The 17,084-nt window shown below is 36.7% G+C and overlaps 2 protein-coding genes across 16 annotated transcripts in view; both read left to right on the top strand.

Annotated features, from left to right (window-relative positions):
• Nucleotides 1-17,084, top strand: part of LOC127697254 (uncharacterized) — a 309,028-nt gene that overhangs the window by 35,046 nt on the left and 256,898 nt on the right. The window lies entirely within an intron of this gene.
• Nucleotides 1-17,084, top strand: part of LOC127697253 (ubiquitin-conjugating enzyme E2 pex4-like) — a 71,271-nt gene that overhangs the window by 37,685 nt on the left and 16,502 nt on the right. For 4 of the 12 annotated variants that reach the window (XM_052200261.1, XM_052200259.1, XM_052200257.1 and 1 more), the window contains exons 6-7: nt 11,215-11,277; nt 13,607-13,643. In XM_052200261.1, coding sequence (XP_052056221.1) covers nt 11,215-11,277; nt 13,607-13,643 — 100 coding nt within the window. Of the gene's footprint in view, nt 1-11,214; nt 11,278-13,606; nt 13,706-15,178; nt 15,295-17,084 lie in introns of all 12 variants that reach the window. The other 8 variants (XR_007980430.1, XM_052200255.1, XM_052200260.1 and 5 more) reach the window with 3 other exon arrangements.

Genomic DNA, 17,084 nt, shown 5'->3' with positions numbered 1-17,084 from the left:
TTATCTATCATCTATCTATCTTATCTGTCTTATCTATATATCTTATCTATCTATCTTATCTATTCTACCTATCTTATCTATCTATCTTATCTATTTATCTATCTATCAGGTCTTATCATCTACCCTTGGCTGGCATGGAACTCAGAAATCTGTCTGCTTCCACCTCCTATATTATGTGATTAAAGGCATGGGCCACCACACTATATTATTATTAATTTGTTCTGTGTGTATGGGTGCTTTGCCTGCATGTAGGTGGGTCCTTGTATATGTGTACCTGGTGCCTCAAGATCACAAAAGTGGGTTTTGTATATCCTAGGACTACAATTATATAAGGTTGTGCTGCCACATAGTTGCTGGGAATCAAACTCAAGTCCTCTGGAAGAACAGCGAATACTCTTAACAATGGAGTAATCTTAACAGACCCATTAATGATTTGGGGGTTGGGGGTTGATACAAGGTCTCATGCATTCCAGGCTGGCCTTGATCTTTTAGCTAAGGATATCCTTGAACTACTAATCTTTCTATTTATGTTTACCTCTTGAGTGTTGAACTTATAAATATGTGCTGTCATGACTGGTTTATAGGATGCTGGATGTGGGACCAAGGCTATGCATTCTGGGCAAGTCCTCTTTTCTCTGAGCTACATATACCCTTCAGTTGCTATCTTCCAAATCTTGATCTTAAGTAGATTCCTTCTGATGGAATTATATACAATTATTCAATCTCATTTTTTCAAAGACAGTTCCTTATTTTGTAAAACGTAGTGGAAAACAAAAACAACATTTTGGGCTGAATGTTACAATGTTTAATACTGTTCCTTTTTTATTTGTTAATTCCATTTTGTTGGATTTCACAAGCCATGGGAGTGGGTTAAGAAGAGAAACCTCAGTTAAAGGAAAGTTTCTGTATAAATTAGCAAAAACATGAGTTTTTGATTACATGTGAAGAGTAATTTTGCTTTACAGTAGGGCTTCCAAAAGTACTTGTTGGATTGATTAATTTTATATCCCTTGACATACAAACACCCACCCTCCCTCCTTTCCTCCCTCCCTCCTTCTGTTTCTGTCTCTCCCTATTCCCTCAGTCTCCCTGTGTTCTTTAACCATGAGTTGGGATAGGAAGATTGCTAACAGGGACAGTTAAAACTCTTTCAAAACAACAGCCAACCAAACAAGCATACATATGTTATTACTGATTGAAATCTTTTTATACTCAGAAAATTTATTTATTCCTACTTGTTTTGTAAACTTCTTCAAGTAATAATAGTATTTTTGACAGAAGACATTTACTGTGAAAAGTTACTTTTATTAATTGCTGATATAATTATTTGAATATGTTTATAGATTAACACTGTAGGATTTTTTGAGAATATTTACTTTTGGATAAAATAGTGCAAAGTGAGATATAGTTGTGTCTTTCTTTATCCCCTATAAAATTGAGGATATTTCTGTATTTCTACCCCACTGACTGTTACTATGTGGAACTTGCATTTAAAATGAGTTTGTGAAGTAGATTATGAGTATCACTTATTTATTTTAAAGCTTTTGTTATTGTGTATATTTATGTTTAAGAGTGTTCTGTCTGCATATATGTATGTGTACCATGTACCTATGGATGTAGGACAAAAGTGTTGGCTCCCCTGGAAGCAGAATTACAGATGATTGTGAATTGCCTTGTGGGTGCTGGGAATTAAACTTAGGTCCTCTACAAGAGCCCCAGTGTTATTAACCACTGCAACATCTCTCTAGCCCCTATATATATATCCCCTATATTTTATAGGGGATAAAGAAAGACAGATATATATCTGTATACCACATGCATGCCTGGTATCCACAGAGGCCAGAAAAGGGTGTCAGATTCTCTGGGACTGTAGGGTGTGAACTCTCATGTGAGTTCTCAGAATCGTACTCTGGTCTTCAGTGAGAGCAGCCAGTGTTTCTAAATATATATTTATTTATTTTATATATGTGAGTACACTATATCAGACTTAGGACACACCAGAAGAGGGCATCATATCTTATTACATTTGGTTGTGAGCCACCATGTGGTTGCTGGGAATTGAACTCAAGACCTCTGTAAGAGCAGTCAGTGCTCTTAGCCGCTGCCATTTCTCCAGCTCATGGCCAATGCTTCTAATCACTGAGATATCTCTCCAATGTGTGTCTTTCTTTGAGTCTGTTAATTTTTATTATTATTACATCACCCTCCCCCTTTAAAATTTTTATTTGCTGAACCTTGAGGACCATCTTAACTAGAATTTGAGAAAGACAACTGTAAATGCTGAGAATAAAGAATTGGAGAAGTAGAAAAGAGACGGCATGTCCTTTGAATCAGGGACAGCAGTGGAGGTCTGCAATTACTTGTAATTTTAAAGAATGTAAAATATAGTTAATCTGTAACATTCTTAAAAGTTAGTAGATTACATTTAGGAAATCTCCATGTAAATAATGTTTTATATGCATAAGTAACAGATTATGCATTTGTAATAGATTATGTGTAACCAAATTTAAACAATTCTTATTCTATAATTTTACAGTTGATAAAAATGGTGATGTTTTGCATTTCTATTCTTCATGAGCCTGGGGAGGATAAATATGGTTATGAGAAGCCAGAGGAACGCTGGTTACCTATCCATACTGTGGAAACCATCATGATTAGTGTCATTTCTGTGCTGGCAGATCCTAATGGAGACTCACCTGCAAATATAGATGCTGCGATAAGGTATTTGCCTAATAACTGCTCCTTCTATCCTTTTCTCTTTTTATTTTCTCTTAATAAAACTCAACCTGAAACTTACTACGTATATGCATCTCTTTGTGTCCACATTTTCATAAAAATAAAAATTTATTATGTATAATGGATTATTTTGTATAATCTATGTATAATGGATTATTTTGAAATATGTAGGATAAATACGGTTATGAGAAGCCAGATATTGCACAATATATAGATACTGTGCCATAGCAAATTTGATCTAGTTGGCATACATTAATTCCCTCACTAATTTTTTAGTAAGAACAATTAAAATCTATTCCTTTTCATTAGTATTCAAAATAATGGATTTCATTATGATATATGTTCATAAAATTATCTTGTAGTTGTCTTGGTTTGAGGCCTTTTTTGTTTTTTGTTTTTTTTTGTTTTTTTGTTTTTTTTTTTTGTTTTGTTTTTTGGTTTTTTCAAGACAGGGTTTCTCTGTGTAGCCCTGGCTGTCCTGGAACTCACTCTGTAGACCAGGCTGGCCTTGAACTCAGAAATCTGACTGCCTCTGCCTCCCAGAGTGTTGGGATTACAGCCATGCGCCACCACCGCCCGGCTGAGGCCTTTTTTATACTTTGAAAAAATAAAAATTAAAAATTACTATTGTCTCTGCATTCTTTGAATGGTTGTTATAGGAAAGAGAAATAAAGGCTAAGTATTTTTGTGAGCATTTCCTGGTATCTACTTGTTTATTAAAAGTTGGTTTTGATGCCGGGCGGTGGTGGTGCACGCCTGTAATCCCAGCACTCTGGTAGACAGAGGCAGGCGGATTTCTGAGTTTGAGGCCAGCCTGGTCTACAGAGTGAGTTCCAGGACAGCTGGAGCTACACAGAGAAACCCTGTCTCGAAAAACAAAAAAACAAAACAAACAAACAAACAAAATCCAACATGCCTTCATGATCAAAATTCTATGGTCAATAGTACTAGAAAAAGCATACGTCAAACCCCCAAAAAAAGAAAAACAAAAGGCCAGGCGGTGGGCGCACGCCTGTAATCCCAGCACTCTGGGAGGCAGAGGCAGGCGGATTTCTGAGTTTGAGGCCAGCCTGGTCTACAGAGTGAATTCCAGGACAGCCAGGGCTATACAGAGAAACCCAGTCTTGGGGGTGGGGGTGGGGAACCAAAACCCAAAAACCAACCAAACAACAACAACAAAAAGCATATGTCTGTAAATTAAAAAGCAGAACCTTTTCTGCTTTGCTTTGTCTGGCCTCAAAATAGTGTTTCTCTTTGTGTAGGCCCTGCAGGCCTGGCCTGGAACTTGCTCTGTCAACTTGGCTAGCCTCAAACTCACAGTCAGAGAGTTTTTCACTTAAGCAACCAGAAAGAAGTCACAGCCACATGTTTTTCTCCTGCTTTTTGTCTATTTCTTTTAAGTGCCAGATGAACCAAACCTTTTAAAAGTTTTTTTTTTTTTTTTTTTTTTTAATCAAAATGCATAACAATAGCTGGGCTACAGAGTGCATTCCAGGATAGCCAGGGCTAGCTACACCAAGAAACCCTGTCTCAAAAAATCCAAAAAAAAATAAGCAAGAAGGCAAGCAGACAAACAAGGAAGGAAGGAAGGAAGGAAGGAAGGAAGGAAGGAAGGAAGGAAGGAAGGAAGGAAAGAAAGAAAGAAAGAAAGAAAGAAAGAAAGAAAGAAAGAAAGAAAGAAAGAAAGAAAGAAAGAAAGAAAGAAAGAAAGAAAGAAAGAAAGAAAGAAAGAAAGAAAGAAAGAAATTACACTGGTTACAAATGTACCTTCTCTGCATATCCAACCACTCCCAGATATTAACATTTTACAAATGTTTTCTTTTTTTTTTTTTTTTTTTGATTTGATTTTTTCGAGGCAGGGTTTCTCTGTGTAGTCCTGGCTGTCCTGGAACTCATTCTGTAGACCAGGCTGGCCTCGAACTCAAAAATCCACCTGCCTCTGCCTCCCAGAGTGCTGGGATTACAGACGTGCACCACCACCACCCGGCTCTACAAATGTGCTCTTGATATTGAAATAACAAAACTTCCTTTAAGAATAGAGGATTTCGCCGGGCAGTGGTGGTACATACCTGTAGTCCTAGCACTCTGAGAGGCAGAGACATGCGTATTTCTGAGTTTGAGGCCAGCCTGGTCTACAGAGTGAGTTCCAGGACAGCCAGGTCTATACAGAAAAACTCTGTCTCGAAAATTCAAAAAAAAAAAAAAAAAAAAAAAAAAGATTAGAGGAATTTGATCCTCTGTACTAGGGAGGGTAAAACTAAAGAATATGGTAGGCATTTTGCCTATGGTATCTGTTCATATGTAGTCACAGGTGATTGTGAGCCCCTATAAAGGTACTAGATACAAATCCTTTTTTTTTTAAACAATCATTCAGTACTCTAAATTGTGGAGCCAGTGGGACATTTCTCTAGCCCATGAAGGGATTTTTGTGTGGGTGTGTTTGTGGGTGTGTTTGTGTGTATCTGTCTGTGTTGTTTTCTTTAAGTGTATAGAATGATAGTAGACTGTAGAGTTGGTTAGGTTCAACACTTGTTTCCTTTTTTTTTTTTTTTTTTTTTTTTTTGGTTGTTTGAGACAGGGTTTCTATGTATAGTCCTGACTGTCCTGGAACTCACTCTGTAGACCAGGCTGGCCTCAAACTCAGAAATCTACCTGCCTCTGCCTCCCATAGTGCTGGGATTACAGGTGTGTACCACCACTGCCCTGCTCCCTGATGACTTTGAACTTAGAGATTTCCCTGTCAAAATCTTCTGGGATTCATAGCCACTGTGTCTCAAGATCTCTAAGCCAAGATCCAGGTCAGAGTTCATTCCAAATATAGTCAAGTTGACCACCAGGGATAGCTGCTACATGGAATATAGTTGGTCTTGCCAGTTGCTTCTTGCCAGTTACTTCAGTCCACTTCACAGATAAACTAAAGTGAGGTGGGGTTTAATTTCTGGAAAACTTGATTTGTTTACTTCTAGTTTGTTCTTATTTCTGAGATACTAACCCCTTATATAGAGATCAGAATATTTGGAAGATTTGTAGACTGCAGTCCTCATTCTTTTAGTATGATGTTTGTTAAAAACATGGCTACTTTTCAGCCACTCCTCTGGAGTTGACAGATTGGTCTCAGAGTGGAAAGAACCCCATTTGGGGAGAAGTAGCAGATTTTTGTAAATTTTGTTCTCTTCTGATACTTGACTAATTTCCATTACTTGGGAGGTGTCTTTGGTTGGGACAATTTTGTATAGAAAACAGTTTTAGTTTCTTGTGGGCTTTGCTTGGTGTTGTTTTTCCTTCAATATAGACACCAAGCTCACAGCCTCTTGAAAGACAGGAAAGTACTGCACTCCTGATCCATATCTATAGTCTAAGCATCTATCTGAGTATCAGACCTGTCTACCCTCCTTATTACACCATCAATAAGGATTTTCTCACTGGCTTTTCACAGCAGAAAACTTGGTGAGCATAGGTGCTCTTAAATGAGCAATCAAATGAATTACTATTTTTAATTTTTTTTATGTATGTATGTATGTATGTATGTATGTATGTATGTATGTATGTATGTATTCATTCAGAACAGATACTGTTTCTGTAGCCTAGCCTGGTCCTGAGCTCATTATGCAAATGAAGCTGTCCTTGAACTCCTGATTCTCCTCATTCTACCTCCCAGACACTGAAATTATAGGTGTTATACCCCATACCTGGCTTTAAATTTGAAGATATATTTTATTATCTGTAGAGAAATCGCATGAGGAGATTGCTCGCAGCTTGCTAGTTTCCAGGCAACCTAGGGTCTTTGTCATTCTCAGCCGACCAAGACAGAGGAGACACTTCCTCACGCAGAGAACCTGATGTTCTCCCAAGCAAGCTGCAACCCTGAGGAAGCGACCTTCCTGTTCCCCTTCCCATGAGAAAGTAACTTTGCTTATAGTTTAATAGACATCATGATGGGCAGCAATGCAGCAAGCAGCAGGCGTGGCAGCTGGAGTAGAATGCAGAGAGATCACATCTGCAGGCACAAAGTGTGAAGCAGAGAAAGCAGACTGAATATGGCAACAGTCTTTAACCTCTCAAAGCTGACCTCTGGGGACTCACTTCCTCCAGCAAGGCCGCATCTGTTAATCCCTTCCAAGGAGCACCACCAGCTAAGTGTCCAAATATCTGAGTCTGTGGGGGACATTCTTATTCAGTTACATTAATGACTGTGACATACACATTAGCAGAATTCTCAAGTCATTTGCTTTTAAAAGTAGGTGTATAGATTCAGAGTTTCTTGGAAACAGTAATTTTCTAATAGGAATTTCTCTGACTCTTAAGGGATAAAGTCTTCAGGACTGGTAAATAAGCTACTTAAGGAGAATTTGAGAGAAACACATGGCAGTTCTGGGCTTGTAATGAATACACCATTGAACACCCTCACACCTGCCTCGACCAAAATTGAAAGCAAAACTCTTCTGTTCGCAGAATTAGTAATTTATTCTCAGGGCCTTTTCCATATGCCCCTAAAACATTTAAATTTTCTTTTTTACTCCTATGACTTAGCTGACAACTTCTGTGTGTCTTTAGCCATATTTCATGTATATAATATGTCATTAATACAAATTTCAGAAAGAGAAACCAAATCAAAGGTCATTTCAAAAACTAAAGAGTTATGTGTGTGGATAAAATATGTTTTAAGTGTTAAAGATTCTTATAAATCTTACAAAAGCTAATTTGACTTTAATAGGGTATTTAATGCTTCATATAATAATCTTTGATATAAACATGCATAATTACCAAAAGCAGTGTAAATATTGCATTAATTTATGAAATGTAATGCAGTGATAGTCTAAGTTGTGGCTAGAAAAATTTGACTTTCTGCCTCTTTTGGTCTAATAAGAGCTTACTAGTTAGTCCCTAAGACTGAAGCTAGAGACGTGTCAGTGTTTGGTAATCCTGGTGTTGTATGGTACAGTTTAGTTCTGCCAGTGTTTTCTGTCCTCTGGCCCCCTCTTCCCTTATCTGCCCTCATGGCTCTGCTCTTGTCTGCCTCTACCCAGTCTGCAGGTCCTCACCCCTCTGCTATCTCCCAGTAAACCTCCTCACACCTGATCTCTTGCATGTAGTAATTTTTCAAGAGTACATCTTGGCATGGGTGTGCAGTAATACCCCCTTGCTGTATTATATTTCAGCCTCATGTATTACATATTTTATCCTGATAATCAGTCCCTTGTGCTGTGTTCTTTTAATGAACTTCTCACGGGGTGCAGTTTGTATGGCAGGTGTGTTATACTGTGTGTGTTTTCTTGATTGGCTAGTATGACCTAGTTTAAGAGCCATTTTCTGTCTGATGATGAAGGATGTTAGCATTCTGTCCAAACTCCATCCCATCGTTACCTGGCAATAGCCAGGTAGGCCTGACCCACTATAAAAGAGCCTGGTTGCCCCCTCTTTGCTCTCTTGCCTTCTTGGTCTCTTGCTCCTCCCTTGCTCTTTTCCTGCTTCCCTTTTTCTCTTCTCTCATTGCCTTCCCCCCTCTCTCTCCACGTGCCATGGTTGGCCTCCACATCTCTACTCTACTTCTCTAGTGTCTCTTTCTCTGCCTCTACCACCCTCTTAACTCCCCTCCCCATGCCCTTAATAAACTCTATTCTATACTATACCATCATGTGGCTGGTCCTCAGGGGGAAGGGATGCCTTGGCATGGGCCTGCTGAGGCACCCCATTCTCCCATACCTCACCACATCACCATAGAACATATCCCCTCCTCTCTGTATCTTTCTACAAACACTCCAAAGGGAATAGTTTAGTAGATTGTTTAACTAAGTAGTGGTAACAAGTAAGTGACTGTTAATTTGATTTATTGATGTTTTATGCAAAGTGGATGTTAAGTGCTGTTATTCAGGAGGGCATGGATTCATTCTCTATAGACCTCACTCAGCCAGTTGAAAGGTTGAAATGTGTTTAAATATGAGGCTTAAACTGTAGGGAGGAAGTTCTTTGGACAGATTGTACTGATAAAGCATCCTGAAAATAATGCATTTGACAAAATTTACTTGGCATTAATCTTTTGTCTTCCGTTAATTGGACATTTGAATTTTCAAATTTCCCATTTCCCTTGATAAATATCAACGAAGAGTACATTATTATATAAAATTGACTTAATTTTTTCTACCCACCACAAGGCAGGGATGTTGGAGGAAGCAATCTGAGAATGATGACTGGGAAAATGGGTGTGTTTAATGAATAAAGACAGTTACATGTCTAGATAATTATTTTCTTTTTAGTTTATGATATGGTTTCAGGTATGATGTAACTTTATACACCAACTCTGTGTTTTTAGTGTTCATAAACTGTAACCCTTAAAGATCACATTACTGTCAAGAATTTTGTCCTGAGGAAGTAGATATTTTGCATAGAACAATTTAACGTATTTTAGTTTATCTCAGCATTGCTGGTAATACTGAGAATTAGGAACATTGCACAAGTATCTAGTACATAGTGTCATCTGTTTCTCTGGGCTATGACTCTTAATGTATGTGATTATTAGCACTCTTTAGTCCTTAGCAGTACTTAGCAGTCTTTAGTCCTTGTTATAGAGACAAAAGCTAGAGCTACATTTTCATTAGTATAGTATTGTACTGTTGTCTCTGTGATGACTGAAACTAACTATTAGGGAGAGGTTTGTTGAGTTAAAACTAAGTACTAATCAATCAAAATATTTGCTATGCTTAATGAGGGTAGATCATATTGTTTATAATTACAAGTTTTGCTGGTAAAGTGTTACTTCAGAGTCTATCCTAGTACAGGTTTTAGAGTTAGTCTCTAGAAAATGCAAAATTTTCTTCAATGTACCTTGGCAAATTTAATTTCTAGACTTCGGTCACATATTCTCTGAGAAACAAAAAATTGTTTAAAAATATCATTGCTTTTTATAATCACTAGTTAAGAAACTCCTTAATTCTCTGTAGCACCTTATTCATGTGGAAGGAAATGAATGAGAAAACAATTGCAGTAATTACTATTTATTTCTTAATATTTGGTCTTATTATTTGGTATGTTTGTTTCCCTCTGGTGTTGGATTTAGAAAATTGTGGTTCTTTTATTATTAGTTTTTTATTAGTATTTATTATTGGCCTTTTTATTAGTCTTTACTAGTATTTATTATTGGTCTTTAATTAGTAGGGAGGGGCTGACCGCACAAAGATCCTTGGCTTTTGTGTTTTTTTTGCCCTCTGGATCTTTTGTCTGGCCTATAGCCTTCAGCATGTGTGTTGATATTAGGCAGCCTGCAGTGTAAGCATTTGGGAGAGCTGGTTTGTCTGTCCTGTGCCCTGTTTAGAAGTGTGGTGGGGGGATATTGGAAATTCGAAAGCTGCAGGGGAAGTTTGGCTTGCGGCTGAAATGCCTAGATCAGTCTGCTGTGTCTGTGAAGAAAGCTCTGGAAAGATAGCTGTTGTAGTTCAATTGCTGATCTTGAGCTGTGAATGTTGCTTTTCAGACAGCATTGATTTTGGGTCCTTGAATTTTTCTCAGGCTCAGGGAACCCCAACTATGCTGTGACATTGGCGCCACCTTGTGGCCCAGCTCAGGGCTGCATTGTTACCTCTGGTTGTTTAGGATATAGGGGGCTGGATTTTCCTCTCAATTTAGTTCAGTTCTAAGCTGGATATAAGGTGCACGAATTTGTTGCTAAAATTTCCAACCCTTATAGCCCATATAAATGACACATAATCCAAATATTTTAATTATAAGTCATATGTCTTCATTGGCAAAATACTTATTTCCCAATCACTAAGATTTGTGCTTTCTCCCATCCATGTGGTCCATAGTGGCTTCCTCCTCTCCTCTTCCTTCTCTCTTTTTCTTCCTCTACCTGCTCCCCCTTTTGAACCTCCAATCCCACCTTTCCCCTCCACTACCCAATCATAGACTCTAACCTTTGATTGACTAATTAAAATAGAGAGAAGGTTCACATGGCATCACCTAAGTACATGATGGTCTGCTTGTGTGGTCTGACTCTTTAATACAAATCCAAATAGTGTTAGTTATTTAAATGTGTGTTTTACTATATTTCTTACACAGCTGTTTTCCAAATATGCCTTTGTCTAGTCTGCTGTAGCAGCATAGACATGTTTTGTTAACAGTGTATTTTCTTGCCAGTAATACATGCATATTTGTTTGTCAGATATGCTACTATTGATATCTAGAGTCATAATGGTTCAACACTAAAGCTAACTGTCAGAATTTTGTTTTGGTTTTGAGTCAGGGTTTTCTGTATAGCCCTGAATGTCCTGGAACTCACTTTGTAGACCAGGTTACCCTCGAACTCACAGAGATCTGCCTGCCCTCAGTCTCTGAGTGCTGTGGTTTAAGTCCTGCACCTGGCTTGATTTTTTTTTAAATACATCATTTTGTTGACTTCTGGGTGTTTGGTGATACCTAGTAAATTTGCAATTTAAATATATTTAAGTGGATCTTCACTTCCTGCTCAATCCTTTATCTTAACAGGCAAGCTTCCTCTGATTTGGAACAAAATAAAAACAGGCTGGTCTTCCCTTGTACCTGACACAGGTAGGTACTAAAATTGTTTTCTTCAAAACAGTTCTATTTGATGCTTTCATTCTGATGTTCTTACTGGTATTCTAATGATTCCAAACTTCTTAATATAAAAATCCTCTAGGAATGTTAGGTTATATAAGTTACAGTAACTATAACTGAAAACTTTGCTACTATGTTTCCCATTAAACTTAACTGTGGCTACCTCAAAATGTCAGGTCATTTCAGTGCTGTATGCACTGGGATTCCAAGCTTTCCTTCTTCATGGGGACTTTATAAACAGCTGAATTTATGAGCTGTATAAACGTGACATTTTATATTCCATTCCTAATCTCCTGTGAGAATGATGCTGATTGGTAAGGGTAATTGAGATTTTCTAGAAGGCTGTTTCAATAATGCACTCTTAAAAATTAAAATTGAAATAGAACTGTTGTAACTATGTGGTAAACTTAGGGAGATTGTTTTAACATCTATGTAGATTGTCTCATTTGTGTGTGTGGCTAACACTTGTCATCCCAATCCAACAGGAAGCTGTTTTGTGATAGTTGTTACTTAAACTAGATTCTAGTTCAGTTATTTTGACAAAGGTTTTGGTCTCTTTTTTTTTGTGGGCAAAAAGTAAGGTTCAAGATTATATGATAGTAATCTTTATAACTGTGGAAAAGGAGGCATAAAGAGGGAGATGCTAATGGGGTTTTAGAAAGTTGCAAGGTCTTTCTATGTGAATGTTTGTTGCTCTTATGTTATTTGTTTGTATATCTAAATAGGCTTTTAGCCAGTAGTTTGGAATATTTCATAATAATGCCATCTGTTATTTGTTTCTTGGTTTTTTTTTAACCAAAGGTCACTTGATCTTGAAAGCTTTAGAATACTATTATGAGTTAGGTCAATGAATGGGAGTAAATTTTTAAATTTATATGTTGTAAGAAACCATGTGATAGGCATTTTATTTAAATCTTTTGTGCCCCTTAAATATTTAACATTTTTTAGGTTGTTTACCTTCTGTTTCATAGTACTTTGAACAGTAGAATTGTGATTGTTGTTTGCCTTACATATTCAAGGCCCTGAGTTTGATACCTTGTTCTACAAAAGAAAGATCGTGATTAGTGAAATTTACATAGAGAATGGCAAGAGTTTGATTTAGTGTAGCCTGGATCTGAGTCCTTGCTCTGCCACTTTCTGTGACAGGAGCATGCATGGGTGTTTGCCTTTCTTGCCTATTTCCTCTCTGCAAGAGGAACGACAGGAATCAGTGATGCCCAGCATACATCTGCTTAAAAGCAGCAGGGAGAAAGGTTCAGTGCCTTGCACCTAGTGGGACTAGACAATCACCTCACAGTTAGTATGTGAAGTTGCTCAGTTGTTCGGGAGTAAGTTTTTTATTTTGTTTTGTTTTGTTGTTTAAAGCTGATACGCAAGCATATTCTTTGAAATCAGAACTTCTTATAAGCTTAGAAAGTTCTTAGAGTTTAGATTCTTAGATTTAGGACCTGTACTATTATATTTTGGAACACCATGAGGGGTATTTGTAATAAAATTATTATAAAGTAATATTATCCTAATAGTTGGATTATAATAATCTTTATAAACAATCTCTGGTTTTTCTAAGTCAGTAATTGTCCTTACGAGATAATATTAACTTTCAGCTCCATAAATGCAATAAACGCGCTGCAGAACTAGTAACATCTAATGGTGAAAGAAAAATTCCCTTTGTATGTAGATTTTTGTTTTTTTCTGTGGACTTTTTGAAATATGTCTAATTAGAAGAGTAGTATGATAGCCTAAAAAGTTGGAAATCAAGCAGACTGGAGTTAAATTGCAATTTGGGCATTCATCAGCTGTGGGACTTAAATTACTAGTCTATAAAAGGTGGGGGTAGTAGTAATGTTTTCCATAGTGCTGTGAGAATTAATCTATCCCCCTGTAAACCTCTTTGTTTTAATACTTATCAAGAACACTGGGAGGCAGTAGCCATTGTTATTGTTGTTTCATTAAATAAAGTTTGTAGAGTTGTGCAGAATGGAGCTTATTAAAGCTAAGTATGTGAAACTACACATACCAAAATTGTTACAAATAATCGAATTTATCTTGTAAAATTAAATTTTAAAAGAAGACAATTAGAAAATAGAATAAGATAGAATACCATGGTGTTGTTAGAAGTGATTTAAAATTCTATCAGATAACTAGAGAAACTGAAATTCATCTATTAAGGTGGTATACAGTCCATAGTATATTCTATATTATGTTATGATACCATTCTTCTTGAATGTGATTTCTAAAATTAACTAATCTGTTTTAAATGATAAGTATTAGTTTGGGTTTGAATGTTCTTTTTTCCTTTTAGGCAAATTGAGCTGGCCCAGACAGCAGAGCTCTGTAAGGCATGTTGATATTGATTGCTTCTTTGTCTCAGGGGCTATAAGAAATATAACAGATCTCAAAGGTCTGTATTCTTGTTTGTTTTAAGAAAGTTGATACATATCAATGTGTGTGTGTGTGTGTGTGTGTGTGTGAATTGATAACAATGTATTCATGGAAAGTATTTTGATTTTTCTTAGTCAAATCTATTCCTTTGTTCAAATTGGCTGGAGCCTATATTCACAAGTGTAGGAAAATTAGAAAACTACTGCTTGGTGTAAGCTGAAATATACAGAGAAGAGTTTCTTAAATTGAGGACTGTATTATCTCAAATAGATGAGGATATTTTCTGGATATTTTTCATATCTTTTTATTGTTTGTTAAGGGAAAATTTCTATTATCCTGTGTCTTCAGACTTTCTGTTCTTCTGTTGAAGTAACTCTCCTCTATGAATGTAGGTAAACATACTAATCTTTGGGTTTTGATAATTTTATACTCTAGAGGTGAGTCATCTGGGCAGTCTGCTTTTTTTTTTTTTAAATGAAATTTTAGGTTTATGTGTGTACTACTTACTAGTATTGAAACATTTATTTAGGATGTTTCCTTAGTTCTTTCTTGACAAGAAAGCTACAATAGTGTTTTCTTTTTAAAGTCAGTTTTTCTCTTATGTGAAAATCCTAGAAAATTCTAGATTCCCAACAAGGCTTTATTTTTGTCCCAGGTAGTTGTGACTTAGCTCTGAAAAGTATTATTTTGAATTTGAAAGAATTAGTTTTAGCCTTGGGACAACTTACCTTCTAGTAAATTGTTCTTTTTTCTAGTTTATATGGAGAGGCAAGAAGACTTTCTGTGTTATGTGTTTCTTTGTTCTGAGTCTCCTGCCCTCTAAGCCTGTGGTGTTTTACTTGCACATCAGTTTTACAACATTATTGTTGTCTTGTAATTTTATACATAAAAGGAAATGATACATTAAAGTAATGTTCTTAACCAAAGCAAAATCTGGGGGTCTGAAATTCACATTTGGTTATATGTTAAACATCAGATTTTCATTGCTGTGCATGAATCTCCAGTTTGTTTCTATTGCTATAAAATTAAAAAAAAAAATAAAATAAAATGGGAGGATGAATATATTTATATCCGAATTGTAAAAGTCTGTTTATAGTTTTTGTTTTGTTGTCTATTCCTACAATTTGAGCCTGGGATCTGAGTTGTCTGCTTTTCATTGTAAGAAATGAAAAGCCATGGAAAACTGACTCTGCTGATTTTAGATTGAGTCGGTTTACAGAAACATTGCTGGAGCCATGTGTGGTGCATGCTTTTAATCCTAGCAGGTGAACATCAGTGAGTTCCTGGCCAGCGTGGTCTACATAGAGAATTTCAGAAGACCCTGTCTTAAAAAAACATTAGGTGATGTTATATGGTGATGCTTTTTAAGATTTAATGCATAAGTGATTAAAGAACAAATATTATATAATTAAAATTGCATGAAAAATTCCCATTACATGACCTTAACATCCTTTTGTACGTAGAGAAACAATTCAATTTCTTTTTCTCACAGGAAAAACAGTGGCTCTGTCAGCAACTATGGCACAGGAAGGTCACCTTTTCATCGTGGTGCTAACATCCAACTGGAGTGGCAGTATTACCAAAATAAAATCCTGAAAGGAGAAGCAGGTACACATGAGTGTTTAAAAGCCATAGTAACCTCTGGGTAGCTTCTGGATATTGCTGGTGGTGTTGGTACCTTAGAAGTACAAGTAGAATTAGAATAATTAACAATTTGAAGTTGAAGGTTTTAAGGATGCTAGTGACTGTACAGAGAATATCTTGTGTATTTTACTAAAAGAAAACTACAGCCTATAGGAAAGTGTAGAATACAAGATGAGATATTCAGAAGGCAGAAAAAATTCTGGGATAGAGCCAGGGATGAGATATTTGCCTGGGAAAATGTGACAAGACTGACACATGGTACCTGAGCCCAGGTAAGTAGTCATGTGTCAGAAAGTAGATTTGAGTAAGTGGGTTATAATGCACTATGGCCTAGTCAGAGAAGACTAGCTATAAGGCCAAGATATTTGTAAGTATACATATTTTGAGTCTGAGTTTTATTTCTGGGAGCATGGGGCTGGGAAGAAGACCTAGGTCCAAACTTCTACAAGTGACAACTTGAATCACAACAAAATCTAAATCTGAGCAGATGACCAGTGCATAGTTATGTTTTCTGGAATTGGATGATGGTGTTTTCCTGAAACCCAATCTACTGTGTATAAATTTAGATTGGGATTGTAAAGCATGGTGTGAATTGTTTTCGTATTAACTAAATAAGTTATTAGCCATTTGGCTTATGTCACAGTGAAGACACTGAAGTTTGTGTTCTTCAGTATTTTTAAGAATTTAAAGGTAGACACGGTGGTACCTAATCCCAGCCTTTGGGAGATAGCACCAGGAGAACAGTATTTTCAAGGGAAGGCTACAGAGTAGGGAAACCCTGATTTAAGAAAGGACACAACCTCTTTTGGAACCAGAATCTAAATGCCTCATTTGAGTGAACTTGTTTTTTAGAAGAAATATTTTCATAGCTGTCTTAGAAAACTAGTCTCTTCACATTCATAAGACCTTTATGTGTTTTTATTACCTTGCATTACAATTTGAAAGAAATTGGGAATCATTTCTCATTGGTTTCCTTGTGGAATAAACTGTTAAAACCACAAATCTTTAAAAAAAAATCATTCTTTTAGAGAAGCATTTACCAGAAGACTGATCTATACCACAGTAGAAAGGATCTAGAGTTTGGTTTTATCCAAGTTACTTTGGTTCCCTGTTTTGTCAGATATAAAACACTGGGATTATTTTATAAAAGATCCAGATGAGGCAAAACAGAGTCTGGGCATCTGGATTTCTTTTCTGGAATTAGTCTTTCTTGATTGTAATCATCTGCTTACACAGAGTATTGGGAAGCATAATTGTAGGCACACATTTATACTTTATATATATAATGAGTTTTTCAAGTTTTCTAAGGCTTTTATTAGCTGTTATCTGTTTTCAGAATATTTTGAGATTTAGTGATTTTTGTCAGTAGATCATGGGGTAACTTTCTTAACTTGTTTAGGCCTTGCTTCATTGTTTATGGTTAGTTTCTTAAGCATACTTTTGTACAAGGTGGCAATGGGGTCTCCCTTTCTGGTCTTCTCTAGCTACCAATACTGCTTCCCCTGCTCCTCCTTCAGAGGAACCATGTGGACTGTTTCCTGTGGCTGCCACTTCTGCTATCCACTGGTCTTGTACAAGCATGTTTAAGTTTAGCGGTGGTAGGGGAGTTGTAGGTGGAGCTGAGTGTCGTTTATCACTCCTATCCTACCATAGCCAAGAGCATCCTTTCAGAGGTGCAGGCAAGGGAGAAGGTGAGGGATAAAACCTATGTCTCTCTGGTCTCCAGCCCTCACACCTTGCTTGAGGTTTCTCTT

The sequence above is a fragment of the Apodemus sylvaticus genome, chromosome 12, assembly GCF_947179515.1.
Source record: "Apodemus sylvaticus chromosome 12, mApoSyl1.1, whole genome shotgun sequence".
NCBI lineage: Eukaryota > Metazoa > Chordata > Mammalia > Rodentia > Muridae > Apodemus > Apodemus sylvaticus.
The sequence above is the reverse complement of the archived record's forward strand: the minus strand, read 5'-3'. Positions and strand labels throughout refer to the sequence as shown.